The 14796-nt window shown below is 36.4% G+C and overlaps 1 protein-coding gene across 1 annotated transcript in view; it reads left to right on the forward strand.

Moving 5' to 3' along the window:
* The window catches only part of LOC113096320 (growth hormone receptor-like), a 28642-nt gene extending 16090 nt beyond the window's left edge, over positions 1-12552 (forward strand). Inside the window, exons 3-9 of the mRNA XM_026261660.1 lie at positions 5605-5737; positions 7048-7214; positions 7307-7485; positions 9047-9200; positions 9326-9416; positions 9830-9899; positions 11469-12552. Of these exons, the coding sequence (XP_026117445.1) occupies positions 5605-5737; positions 7048-7214; positions 7307-7485; positions 9047-9200; positions 9326-9416; positions 9830-9899; positions 11469-12332 (1658 nt within the window). The 3' untranslated portion in view covers positions 12333-12552. The remainder of the gene's footprint in view (positions 1-5604; positions 5738-7047; positions 7215-7306; positions 7486-9046; positions 9201-9325; positions 9417-9829; positions 9900-11468) is intronic.
* Positions 12553-14796: the final 2244 nt, after the last annotated feature.

Consider the following 14796-nt stretch of genomic DNA (forward strand, 5'->3'; position numbering starts at 1 on the left):
CTAGAATTGTAAAACTTACTCATGAAAGGGTTCATTGACTTTCTTTATTTCTAATAAGTCTCACAAGTGCTTTAAAGGGATAGTTCACCCAAAAATGAAAATTAGATGTTTATCTGCTTACCCACAGGGCATCCAAGATGTAGGTGACTTTGTTTCTTCAGTAGAACACAAATTATGTTTTTTTTTTTAGCTTCAGTCGTTACAGTCCCTGTCCTACAATGCATGGTAAATGGCAACAAAATCTATGAGAGTAAAAAAAAATCATGCACAGCCAAATCCAAATTAAGCCCTGCAGCTCATGACGATACATTGATGTGTAAAGATACAAAACGATCAGTCGGTGCAAGAAACTGAACAGTATTTATATCAGGTTTTTTTCTTTTACCTCTGATCTGAACTGTTAGAACTCTTGGCAAGCGCATGAGGCATTCTTCTTCTTCTTCTTCTTGCATTATGGCAGACCGCAGACAAGATGCATTACTGCCACCTATCTCTCAAATGGAGCATTGACACTCTATCTACGAATTCTTCTTCTTTGACATTTTATGGCGGCTGGCAAACCAGCTTTAGGTGCATTTACTGCCACCTACTAGGATGGAGTGTGGAGCATTCACTCTATCTACAATCTCAGTTAGGAGTGTCAATGAGAGGTAGGTGGCAGTAATGCACTTATAAGTCTGCGATCCACCATAATGCAAGAAGAAGAAGAATGCCTCATGCGCTTGCCACTCTGAAGCGCGTTCACAAGAGTTCTAACAGTTCAGACATTGCGTGAATCAGAGGTAATATATATATATATATATATATATATATATATATATATATAAATACTGTTCAGTTTCTTGCACAGACTGATCGTTTTGTGTCTTTACACATCAATGTATCGTCATGAGCTACAGGTTTTAATTTGGATTTACATAGATCAACATAGATTTTGTTACCATTTACTATGCATTGTAAGGCTGAGAGACTGCAACGACTAAAGCTAAAAATCATAATTTGTGTTCTACTGAAGAAACAAAGTCACTTACATCTTGGAGGCCCTGGCAAATATCAAATTTTCATTTTTGGGTGAACTATACCTGTAAGGAGCATTATTGTTTACCAGTAAGAACCATTTGTGTGTTTGCAGTTTTGGAGCATTGAAAAGGTCACCCTAGATGACCCTGCAGGAATGGATCTTTCTGAGAGTCTTTTTCCCTTGGGATTTTAATCAGGCATAATTTGGAAAGCACTTCCTTTGCATGGTTTTAGAGGAAAAATCTGGCCCCATCAACTTTTACCAATGCTGTAAAATCATGACTTTCTTACAATTTTGAAAAGACATAAACCCCCCCCCCCCTTTTTTTAATATAATTTCTACATGTTGGGTGACTTTTCATGAAGGGTGTATTTTTTAAGCTAAGGAACAAATTTGCATAAAGCTTATTTACTCAAGAGTTGTTTGCTGCTTCACTTCTTGCTCTCTTGAAATGTATTGATTGTTTTAGTTGTGTTTTGGACTAAATATTGAACCATTTTAGATGCGGTTATGCCATGGGTCAGAGGGCTTTTCAAATGTGCTCATTAGTGACTGTGAATGTGTGTGTGTGGGATTGGCAATTAGTTTTGAGGGATTAAGAGAATGAAGATTACATAACTGCTGCCATATTTTGTGCTCATTACTTGGCTTGTTTATTAACCAAGTTGACCCCTTGTTGCTTAGGTAAATTATAAAAAAAAATACCTTTTTTAAAAGTGTTTCTGGCAACAACGACAATGGAAAACCCTTTTTCAACTTCACCCTTTAACTCAAAATCTGAATTGAACACCTAAAGCAAAATGTTGAGCTTTTAACATTAAAGACTTTCAAATAAAAAGAGCTATCTGTGTAGCTGTTTACTCTTTAACAGCCCATTGACGTAATGAATTATCCAATCACAAACATCTCATTTAAATAAAGAGGAGCTTTCAGTGTTCTTTCATGATTCAGGCTTCCGGAGCAGATGACAGTAAAATAAGCGGTGAATGGGATGTGTGAGCTTCATTTATATATTTGCCATATGAATAAAGTCATGAGCTCTGGATTTATGTTAAGCCATTGCTGTTTGTTTTTCATTATTAAGCTCTAAATAAGTTGTAAAGCATGTTGTTTCCAGAACCAATTACTGTTGAATAAATGTAAAAACAACCAGCTCTCTGTGGATAGTACATGGATGATAATCATAATGTTCTGTTTCTCTGTGATAAAGGCTTGGAATCCTTGTCTGGTAATGAACACATCCATATGCTAATTGGACATGATGTTCTCATGCTGTTTTTCTCAGAAAGTCCAGGGTTTTTTTTTTTTCAGATATTTCGAGGTGTCCAAGTGACCTCCGCACACTAAACACATAAAAATAAAGTTTTTTCTTTTGAGGGAAACTGTAGGTAGATGTTGTGACTCATATCACATATTTCATAATGAGATTTATAGCCATGCATTCTCCTAACCCTTATGAAACAAAATTATATTGCAGTATATTGGAAAATATCATGTAATATATTAGGCATATATTCTTATATATGGGATTTCATATTTATTTTTTCCTATATATTGCAATATATTGAAAGCAGCAATCATTTGTATATTTTGCAATATATTATATAATATATGTAACATCAATTACATTATATTATATCAATGTATTCAAATATATAATATATTAGGAAATAAAAAGGGAAAATAATATATTACAATATATCAAAATATATTTTAAGAAATATATTTGGTAAATATATTTTCCTTTCGTAAGGGAAGGACTATCAATAGGAAATATTCTTAGCATGTTTTCATGTTTGTTTATATCACCACACAAACATTTATGATGCAACATTAATTGTTTCAGCTTTCTACCTGTCATTATGCTGTAAACCTTAAACTGTACTATATTTACATTACCATTTTAAAAGTTTGGGTAGGTAAGATCTGTTACTTTAGATCATTTAATGCATCCTTGCAGAATAAAATAGTATTTCTTAAATATAAATGTGTGTGTGTGTGTGTGATTGGTTTATCATTTAAACCTTTTAAACTGTTTGTAGTTTAAGATTCTGTGTTTGAAATGTTCAGTTTAAGTACTTAACACTCTTCAATCTGTAAGGAGTTTGTATTTAATGTAAAACATAAATTAATCATTTATAAGTTCTTTCATGAAATTAACTACAGAGAGTTTTTAGAAGGTTTGTTATTTAAAAATAATAAATAATAAAATAAAATTGGCCGGCTGTTTCTCTATTTAAACACAAGTAAATGAACCTGTGTGATTAAAGTAACCTTCTGATTTAAATTAAGTGCAAATAATGTGAAGTACTCTTCTTAGTGCGTACTTCAGGTGCTTCAGTGTCAGTAGGGCACAGTGATGGTCACTTTCAAATGAGTTTCACATGGTTCCTGAATGACGCACAACTGTAACAACATTCATACAGAGGCTCACACAACCTTATGTAAGTGCTCTCATAAGTGCACATGTGTAACCAACACTGTGTGAGTAGACACATGCTATTTAGCTTCACTGAAGTACGCATTTTCTTGTAATTCTGCTCTTAAACTGTCATCTTTGCAGCAAAAGCTCGTCTGCTAAGCAGCTCATAAGCCTGAGCCAATCAAGACATTTGCTGGACAGCCAGTGATAAAGGTGCTTTTTCAAGGAGTCCATCAAGATTTAATTGTTGAAATGTGGCCTATTTGTTCAAAGTTTTTTTCTGTCTGGACTGGTATCCTAGTTACTGATAGTCTATCTTTGCAGGAAGCTGAGTAAACATCATGTTTTTCATTCACGGAAAACCTTCACCCACACAAGCTGTAGCTTTATTTAAGTTTCTAAACAGAAGGTGTATGCATAAACAACTGCATATTAATTTAGCTATTATTTATAAGTATCTGAAATGGAGTTGGTGGGGGGGAACAGAATCACACAAAGCATTTTGGCTTCATGTCTTTTTAAAAAACAATGTTGAAGTTCTAACTGAAAAAGAAATTGATTTATTTGGTGCGTTCCATTCTGGAACACATGTATAAAAATCCATACTGAATTTCATTAATGATTTGTAACATCTCTTGAGTAGGAATCGTTGGTCAGTACAGGTCCAAAATATTCCTGCCTGCACAACCACATACGCAGATTAGTATTCCACAACTCTGCCAAACATCTCAATGATAGATGAGCTCTTTTTAATGCATGTACTTTGGCTCCAAAGTTTCAACTCATAGTTCCAACATCATGTGCAAAAACTGAATAACTCACAGCTTGCATAATTATCACAAAAAAAAAAAATAGTTGTGAAATATCCCCCAACAAAAAAACTATTGCGAATATAATGAGAGATTGTTTTGTAACAAAGGAAAAAAAAATAAATAATATGTCTGATTTAGTTCTTGGTATAAAAGTTTCCTAAATTGACATCTAACACAGTTGAACCTGGTCCCAAAGCTCTTGCAACATTTCTTGAGAGCAAATTATGCTTAAAGAGGTTTTTTTTTTTTCAGCACCAAACCAAATATTGACCAGGAACAATTTGGTGGTGATAATGTCCTTATCTGTTCTGTCCCCATCCTTTCCGCAGTGGCCCACAAATCATTTTCTTCATCTCAGACCTAATCGCTTATAGCAAGCTCTTTTATTGCACATGCCGGAATTTTGAGGGGGAGGGAACAGCAATAACAGAATATTTGGAGTCAGAAAGGGGGAGAGAGAGCATTAGACACTGAGAAGATCCAGAATAACGCTGTAGTGTTTATTAGTGATTGTTTACACAGCTTTGTGTCGGTTTCATATGCAGTTTTTTTATTTAATCCACGGTACACAAAAGGAACATTATGGAAAATCTTCAAGCAATTATTTTCCATACAACACCAGTTGTATGTGCCATTTTGAGATTTGAGAAATGCTGCAATTTTAATAAAGTGATTTTGAAATAGCTTTGAACTCACACACTTGAGCCACTGGAAATCCCTTTCCAACATGATCAGTCCTGACCAGCATCACTGTCGGTGCAGTTTTGTAGCTCAGCAGCTGTGGGACAGAGAAAATACATCTTGTTGTCACTAGATGCCGGCTGGATGAAGGAGAATGAGGTAAAATGGGTGTGTGGGGGTTCCTCAACAGAAACGGTTCTTCAAAGTAAATTTGATTTTTTTTAACCGCCCTCTCCATCCCCAAAGCTGTATTAATTTAACAAAGATTTACTCTTACTGTTACAATTTAGAAAGGGATCAACTGAAAAAACTGTTGTAGAAAATCTTCATACCTTTAGCGGATTTCTTGCCACATGCAAGCTCTGCTGATTTATACTGCATTTAGGAAAGGAGCGACGAAATAGAGGATGAGAAAATCAATTGCACCCTCCAAGGCTTATTTATGGCTGCGCAAAAGCAGAGGACAGAGAGGACTGCTGGTAAACTTGGCACCAGAGGAGCTCAACTGCAGAGGACAGAACTGACAATGTGCTAAAAGATAACATACATACAGTATATAAAAAGAATAATTGATGTTTTTATTTATTTAAATAATAATATAAACCTGCTTTTCATGATGTTAATTCATTTTATAGCTTGTTCGTTTTTCTCTTCCTTTCCTGATTCAGATCCTAGCAGAGGACCTCATTTTATGGGCTGCCGCTCCAGAGAGCAGGAGACCTTCCGTTGTTGGTGGAGCGCTGGGACCTTCCAGAACCTCACCGAGCCCGGAGCCCTCAGGGTCTTCTACAAGACAAAAAAGTAAGAGACAAACACTGTAAGACACCAACTACTTAAAGATTTCAAAAAGACATGTTGAAGAATACATTTCATTTAATAAACAAAAGCCATCCCTCTTGCCAAGATGCAGACCTTGTAGTGTCACATGAGCAGATAAAGAAAAGACAAAATGAAGAGATTCAAGTTACACAGGAGCATGAGAAGAGACACAGTTTAAACGTTGTGATTAATGAATTAAACGTATTACATTCTTAAATAGTATCTAGGGTACTGAAGATGACAAATCAGGCATTTTTTTTAATAATGCAATTTTTTTTTTATAATAATATGATATATTTTACAACTTTATACTACCAACCAGTCAAAAATGTGGAATCATGAAGAGTTTTTTTATATTTTTGCTCAAGAAACATTTCTTTAATTTTATCTATGTTGAAAACAGTGTTTCTTGTGCAGCAAGTCAGCATATTAGAATGATTTGTGAAGGATGGAGTAATGGCTGCAAATTCCATTTTAAAATACATCAAAAAAGAAATAAGTCCTTTAAAATGGTCAGGTTCATCACAATGGTATTGTTTTACTGTATTTTTGATCAAATAAATCCAGCCTATACTGATAAATGTTCATATTTTTGGGGCAAATTGTGTCATTTAGTGCACCATGAACCTGTTTCAGTTAACATGTTATATTAATTTATAATAATGATTTTTGATGTAAAAAATGAATTTCTAAAAGTACAACTACTTTATTGGATATCATAAAAGTGGCATGCATAATTATAAAACAATTAGGGGTGCACCGATTGAGATCGGGCGATCATTATGCGCTTCTCGCCAGTAAAGCCGGTTCTCTAATCAGCGGTAAATTCCATCAGGTGCGTGATTTCACATAGAGCAGCTGTTACTACACAGAGCCGCTGTTAACTGACTAGTTGCACAAATAAATGCTGATGATGAACGTGGATTTGCGCAGCTTCTCAGTTAACAATGGATCTGTGTAGTAACAGCTGCTCTATGTGAAATCACGCACCTGAGGGAATTTACCGCTGATTAGAGAACCGCCTTTACCGACGAGATGCGCATTAACGATCGCCCGATCTCGATCGGTGCACCCCTAAAAACAATAATAAAATGTTGTTTAAAATGGTTTCAGATAGAGTATAGCATGTTTCACCAAACTGTATTTTTTTTATGTTTTCATGTTCATTCATAAGTATTTAAAGTCAGCTACCTAAATACTCATGCAGTGCAATGTACTGGGGTGTTTAATATTTAAATACATCATATAATTTTGCTTAATATTGTTTTTGTGCTTCATTGAATGGCATCTAGAGCTCTCTCTGAGTGGCAGGAGTGTCCAGACTACACACGTACTGTGGAAAACGAGTGTTACTTCAACAAGACCTACACACAGATCTGGACCTCTTACTGCGTCCAGCTGCGCTCGGTTCCTCAGAACATAACCTATGATGAGGCCTGCTTTACAGTGGAGAACATAGGTCAGTTAATAGCTATGAAACCGCTCCATGGACACGGTTACAGAAATATCAGTGTTGGAGGCCTGACTTAAAATTCTTTGTGTTTTTTCCAGTGCATCCTGACCCACCAGTTGGGCTGAACTGGACTCTACTGAACGTGAGTCGCTCAGGGTTGCACTTTGACGTCCTTGTGCGCTGGGCTCCCCCTCCATCAGCAGATGTGCAGATGGGCTGGATGAGCCTGGTGTACCAGGTTCATTACCGGGTCAGGAATGCCTCCCACTGGGAAATGGTATGTTGTTAGCACTTCATACTGGAGAAGAATAAAAGAAGAGTGGTTTATGAAAGGTTTAGCATAACCTTGATAAAAAAAAGTTACATTTATTTTCAATAATTCAACAGTTACAAGTGTATGCACACTACTTATCCAACATTTACCTCATGCACATTAGATCTTTTTCAGATTTTCATCTCTAAAACAATATTGTGTGTGGGAGACTCATTTTGATTATAAACCATACACATGCTCGTACTTTAAAGATGATGTAGAAAAGTTATATATGGTCAACAATCTTGGGATTAATTATTTATGTATTACTCTCAGTGTTTTGATAAAAGGATGTTAAAGCAAGTATGAATATGCAAATGCTGCCTAAATAATATATCATTCGTCGGAATATATTAAAACTATCCTTGGTTATACTTTATTTTACTGTATCCTTGATACAGTGCAATTATACAGTTAAGTACTGTGTAATATTAATTAACTACATGTACTACCTATATGGTAAGGGTTAGGATAAGGGGTTTGGTTTAGGGATAGATGCATGCAATTATGCATAATTTACGGTTAATACTGTAGTATTTACAGTACATGTAACATTAAACCTTAACATTTAAAGTTTTTACCAGCCAATGAGGATGAAATGTTCAGCAGTGCTGTGGCATAAAATAACGTAAACCAAGGGAATCCATCTTTAAAAGGTTGTCTGTGGAGCTCATCAGACCATCACAGAACAGACCTCATCAGACCCTTACCACAGAGGCTGTTTTGATCTTCCTGTCTCGATGGACTCCCAGGCATTGCTGTGGAGGAAATTGGCTATACCACCCAATTTTGTGTTGGAGACACATTATAAGCCAGTGTTCATCTACTCTTAAAGGGTCACCACTGGTCCAGAGCAGTCATATATGCTCTGTAATTCAGGGAGATCTTTGCATCTGGCGGGATTTTCTGGAGCTATTTCGGTTTACACGTCCCCCCGGCCTGCCCGGCAGTCCTGCTCTGACTGAGCAGACATACGAAAAACCACATTGAGCCACATGTTAAATCACTGTCATATGTTGACAGTCCTGAACAGATCAGAGGGGAATGATTCGCTGTTATAGTTATTCCCGTAGGCCCTCTTCTAAAGCCACATATAAGTACATTCGCTTTTTGGTGTCCTCAAGAGAGTTTCAGTTATAAATTTTACGGATAACTTTTATTGAGGTTCTTGACAGTTATTCTCTCTGTGGGTCAAAATATGGTGCTGAAGCTAGATTAGTATAAAAGTGCAATGTTACAATATAAAGGAAGGCTTGGAGAAAAACAATTAAATAGTATTGCATTGAAAAAAGTGGCTTTATAGTTGCCTTTAAATGTTGTTTTATTTCCATATCATTGATCCACTGTAATCCATTTTGCAATTTGTCAACTAAATGAACGTTAAATCTTTTTACCATTTCAACACATTCAGTTGACAGCCCTGAGAAAATCTGTCTCTAGTAAATGTAATGGCTCACAAATGGTAGTTTATTTCTCAATCCCTTGGTTTGTTCTTTTTTTATTTACTTTTTCATCCTTATTATAGCTGGATCTGGAGAGTGGCACACAGCAGTCAATCTACGGTTTGCATACTGACAAAGAGTACGAAGTCCGGGTGCGCTGCAAGATGCTAGCCTTTGACAACTTTGGCGAATTCAGTAACAGCATCATTGTGCATGTGGCGCAGATACCAAGCAAAGGTTAGTTGACGCCAAGAACTTGACTTGTTGTTTGCACAAAGTGAAAGCAGCTGTGCAGGTGAACCATCATGAATCAGTTAAGCAAATTGCTCCAGGGTAAGTAAAGAACATTTTTCTTTGCACAGAATCAATGTTCCCGACGACGTTGGTGTTAATTTTTGGAGTGATCGGAGTGGTGATTCTTCTTGTCCTCCTCATCTTCTCTCAGCAGCAGAAGTGAGTTAACTATTTTTAAAAACCTACGTGTTGTATCTCACAGATATGGTTATATTTCAACCCAGAATCAAAAGGAAGAAAAAATTGAAATGAGGTCAGAAATTAGATTCTACACAATAAAAATGAGCCCCACTTTTTTAAACCATTAAGATTTAAATTATTTTATTAAATTATATGTTTTATATATATATATATATATTTTATATATATAAATATATATATATATATATATAAATATATATATATATATATATATATATATATATATATATATATATTATTATTATTTTTTTTTTTTTTTTGTAATTAGTTTTCATGTTAAGTTATAAGCAGGGAAACCCAGGAGCAACACACAATTACAAATGCATATAATGGTTTTCATTTACAATATTTTGATCATTTTGTTTCCACAGGTTGATGGTGATATTTTTACCACCTATTCCTGCACCTAAAATTAGAGGTATCGACCCAGAGCTGCTGAAGGTAATTTTGCATCAAACATGTACAATTTTATATGATTTCGTGCATGATCATTTTGTTAATCTTTTAATAAGAATTATATTTGTCTTGTTTTTGCAACTGCAAGTAATTATAATAATGTGGAACAGAGGAAGTAAAGCATGGAAAATGCATAACCTAGTGATTTTGAAAAAGATTTTGATTTAAGAATTAGTCAGAAATTACTACAGCAATGTCACCAAAACAATGATGTGTCTACATGAATAAGTATATTAGGAAGACTGTTACATAATAATTGTTTAAATCGTTGCATTATAAAATTAGACTGAAAAGACTGAGGGCCCTATTTTAACGATCTGAAACGCAAGTGTCAAAGCGCAAAGCGCAAGTAAGTTTGTGGGCGGGTCTCGGCGCTGTTGCTATTTTCCCGGCGGGATAAATGGCTCTTGCGCCCGGCGCAAATCTAAAATGGGTTGGTCTGAAGTAGCTTCATTATTCATAGGTGTGGTTTGGGCGTAACGTGAAATAAACCAATCAGAGCGTCATCCAACATTGCCTTTAAAAGCAGGTGCGCAAGTTCCATTATGGATTGCTATTATTATGGCGTATTTACCAGGCGCACGCCAGGAGCGGTTCACAGCCGAGGAGACTGATGTTCTTGTAAGAGCAGTGAAAGACAGAGAAGTTGTGTTGTATGGGGATGGGAAAATAATTAGCCTGAATAATTTGTAAGCTAGATTTATGCCTATTTTGTTCACATCTTCGTGTCACACCACAATGATTTCCGTCATCTCATGTGTTAATATTTTTTTAGTGTAACAATTTATGATTTGCAAAAATAACTGTTGCATCTGTGTAGATTACATGAGCAAAGTGTATGCGCGTTGTGCACGCTATACATTATGGTCAAGCTTGCGCCCTTAAAATAGCAGAATGAACAACGCGCAACGCGCCACTGACTTTAGACTATGTTTTTTCTGGTCAGTGGCGCAATTGTTTAATGGAACAGCAAAATAGCACCAGGGATTGTTTGCGCCGGAACACGCCTCCTTTTTTGCGCTGAACCGCCCAGGGAGCGCAAGTTCATTCACTAGTTTAGCGACGTGCTTCTGTGGAGGGAAAAGCGCGCTTTGCGCGGGTGCAAAATAGGAATGACACATGCGTCGGTGTACAAAGTCAATTGCGCTGGGTGCAAGATAGGGCCCTGAGCCTCTGTTCAAACCTAGCATGATTTGCAAAGTGGCATGAATCACTGCAGAACTTGATTGTTTTGAAAAGGTCATAATTGTTGACATGTTGTGGGTGTTCTCCCGTAATCATTAAAACCTCCGGATAGCTCAGGGACTTGTTAATTAAACAACCCTCGTACTCCATTTTTAGAGCATAATGTAAGCATTAAACAATTAAACTCCACGAGCAATTCGAAAACAAACACACTTAAGCCAACATATAAATGTAATATTTTTGATGCATGATGATTGGTTAAAAAAATTATTGATTGTATTTTTTTTTCTATCATAGTTTTATTTGATTGTATATGGGACTTGTTTTGTTGATACTAATAACACCATATATATTTCCCTTAACTGACAGAATGGAAAGCTTGACCAGCTCCATTCTTTGTTGAGCAGTCAAGATATGTACAAGCCGGACTTCTACCATGAGGATCCATGGGTGGAGTTCATCCAGCTGGACCTTGATGACCCTGCAGAGAAGAATGAGAGTTCTGATACACAACATCTGCTGGGCTTGTCCCGCTCAGACTCTTCTCACTTCCTGAATTTCAAAAGTGACAACGAGTCAGGTCGTGCTAGCCCTAAACCCGTGGACTTGCCTTTGGTTTCCAGAAGCAGCTCATCCATCTCTGATCTTGGCATCCAGCAGACATCCGAAGTTGAGGAAACGCCCATTCAAACACAACCCACTGTGCCCAGCTGGGTTAACATGGACTTTTATGCCCAAGTAAGTGATTTCACAGCAGCAGGAGGAGTGGTGCTTTCACCTGGACAACTGAACAGCCCTCCGGTGAAAAAGAAGGAAGAAGAGAATGAGAAGAAGATACAATTCCAGTTGGTTTCCGATGGAGCCTACACCTCAGAGAACACAGCCAGGCTGCTTTCTGCCGATATGCCACCCAGCCCTGGTCCTGAGCAGGGCTACCAAGCATTCTCAACCCAAGATATTGAGGGGAACCTCTGGAATGTCGAGTACCTGGTGTCCGCCAATGATTCCCAGACGCCGTGCCTGGTTCCTGAAGCTCCTCCGGCCCCCATACTGCCCCCAGTATCAGACTATACTGTAGTGCAGGAGGTAGACGCCCAGCACAGCCTCCTCCTGAATCCTCCTCCCTCACAGCCCGTGATATGCCCTCACAGCCCAAACAAACATCTCTCCGCAATGCCAACCATGCCCATGGGGTACCTCACCCCAGAACTCCTGGGAAACCTGAACCCATGAAGGAACTAAAAAGCACAAAACTCATGGTCTTGTTGTACCTTTTCACTGCTGGAAACCAAAGTTGCATGAATGGCATGACAGTTGATGAAAATTCCATTTTGTTTGGGAATTCTGCGCATGAATTTTCTCTGATATACGCAACAAAATGGAACATGCTTAAAACATTTTTTTTCTGTCAGCTTTTGCAGCAGTGATACGGTAACTCACTGGGAGATTTTAAATGTGCTTTCGATTTACAATCAGAAACAGCTGGTTACATGCAAAAAATAATAATTATATATATATATATATATATATATATATATATATATATATATATATATATATATATATATATATATATATATATATATCACTACAGATATATGCTCGCTTGCTGTATCTGAGAACCGTTTTGAAAATGTGTGTATCTTATTACAAAGTTACAGATCTAGAGCAACTGTGGCATTGGGATGAAGAGTTGACAAAATGAATTCAAACATATCTTTATAAAAAAACACAGGTGAAAGATGAATCACTTTACTCTGATTACATCAACCCAGATTTGCTCATATATGGTATATTAAATATATTCCATTGCATCATATCAAGGTTCCTGAATTATTTCGTTTTGTGGACGAGTCAGTATATTTTCTCAAGTCTCCACACAGCCTTGATCTTAAGGGAACCTGCTTCCCCAGATTTATGGGAGCCATTTTGAGCGCTGCATCCTTTCTGCACACTTTATCTTCTGCCACATCCAGATGGATAAACTCAGCAAATGTACTTTTTTAATATGCTAAATATGGTTGTGGTGCAGCTGTGTATTTTAGCATCACTATATATGACTGTAATATTTGCGATCATTACTAGAAAAGGTTGAGACAAGTTTTTGTGATGATAATAGCCCACTGAACAAGGTGTTACCTTGTTCAAAAAATGAAAAATTAACTTTTTATTTGTATGTATTCAGGGGAAATGTCAAAATCAAAGTGCTTATAGAGTCTTTGCTGTGCAATGCAGACTGTATGGCAATTTTCTTATATTTTATCTTTGTACATGTAGCAGTTTTATATTGATGAAGACACTATATATGTATACATGCATTTACAATGGGAGTTACACTACAGAATAGCTGGGAAAGATGTGCCAAATTTTGGACTTGTTTAATTAGAAAAAGACTTGCAATTAAATAAGGCTACAGTTCTTGCCTGGACAATGAATTAAGTGATGTCCTATAGAAACAGCACATTATTGTGCAACATGGCCTCTACACAGGGACAAAAGCTGCTTTTAAGTAGAGCTATTTTATGAAATCATGCATTATAATAACTGGAGAATTAAAAACTATCTTTTTTATTTACACCCATAGAGTGTTAAGATTTGTCAAGCCACATATTGGAAACCCAGTTGGTGAAATTCTCACAGATGTAATTCTGTGTTCTTGATAAGTTTGTACAGAAAAAGTACTGCTTGTTAAGTTTTATACAGTAGATGAGCTTATATTGAGCACTTTGTGACGTTCTCTGTTTTTAGAGAAACACAGTGGAGGTATATGATGGTGAAGAAGGAGACTATGATGCTTGAATATTGGGTCCTATTTGTTTTAGGTGTCTGTTGTAGTTACAGTGCCTTCCAAAAGTTTTTTGCTGATTTGGAGTTACATTTATTTGTGCCCCAATCTTTTACATGTATATTAAAGGTATTCAGACAGTCTTACAAACCATTTCTTGCTCGGTGAATTGCTATTAATTCTTAATATTGCATATGCCAACAGTATAGCTAAGGAAATAGTTCAACCCACAATGACAATTCTGTTTATTTTTGAATACATTCATCATGCACATTTTAGTTTCCTCATTTACAAAGACAGTGAACCATGATTTTAAGCTTCAAAAATTACCCAAATAGAAATTATTCAATACGACTGGTGCCTGATGTCATTTGAAAGCTTTGTGTGATGAACAAACCAAAGTTTAATCTGTTATACTGTGATAATCTTCAGCTCCATTAGTCTGGGTCTTAAAATCAGTGAGTTTAATGATTCGGGAATGACTTGTCCAGTTTGTAAATCTAATCAAATCCTATTTTGTTCACTAAAACAGACTCACAAGAACAATTAGTTCACTCATCCAGTCTTTGAGTTCAACTCATGATTTGGTCTCTGCAGTTCCAGGATGCATACGATTACATTTGTTGTCATTTTCAAAGCTTGATCAACCTACTGTGAACTGATATAGTATAGGAAATAGCAATGAGAATATTTACCAAAAGTTACCTTTTAGTGTTCCATGAAAAAAAAAAAATTATAACAGCATACAGGTTAAGAACAACACGAGTGTGAGTAAATAATGACAGAATATTCAGTTTTGAAATAAACTGATCCTCATGAATAGCTTCATGTAATTTATTTACAGACATCACAGAACTAGCATGATGTTCTGCCAGATCTGCACAGATGCCATGAGCTGAACCTGCTTGTAGT

The sequence above is a fragment of the Carassius auratus genome, unplaced genomic scaffold, assembly GCF_003368295.1.
Source record: "Carassius auratus strain Wakin unplaced genomic scaffold, ASM336829v1 scaf_tig00215912, whole genome shotgun sequence".
Taxonomy (NCBI): domain Eukaryota; kingdom Metazoa; phylum Chordata; class Actinopteri; order Cypriniformes; family Cyprinidae; genus Carassius; species Carassius auratus.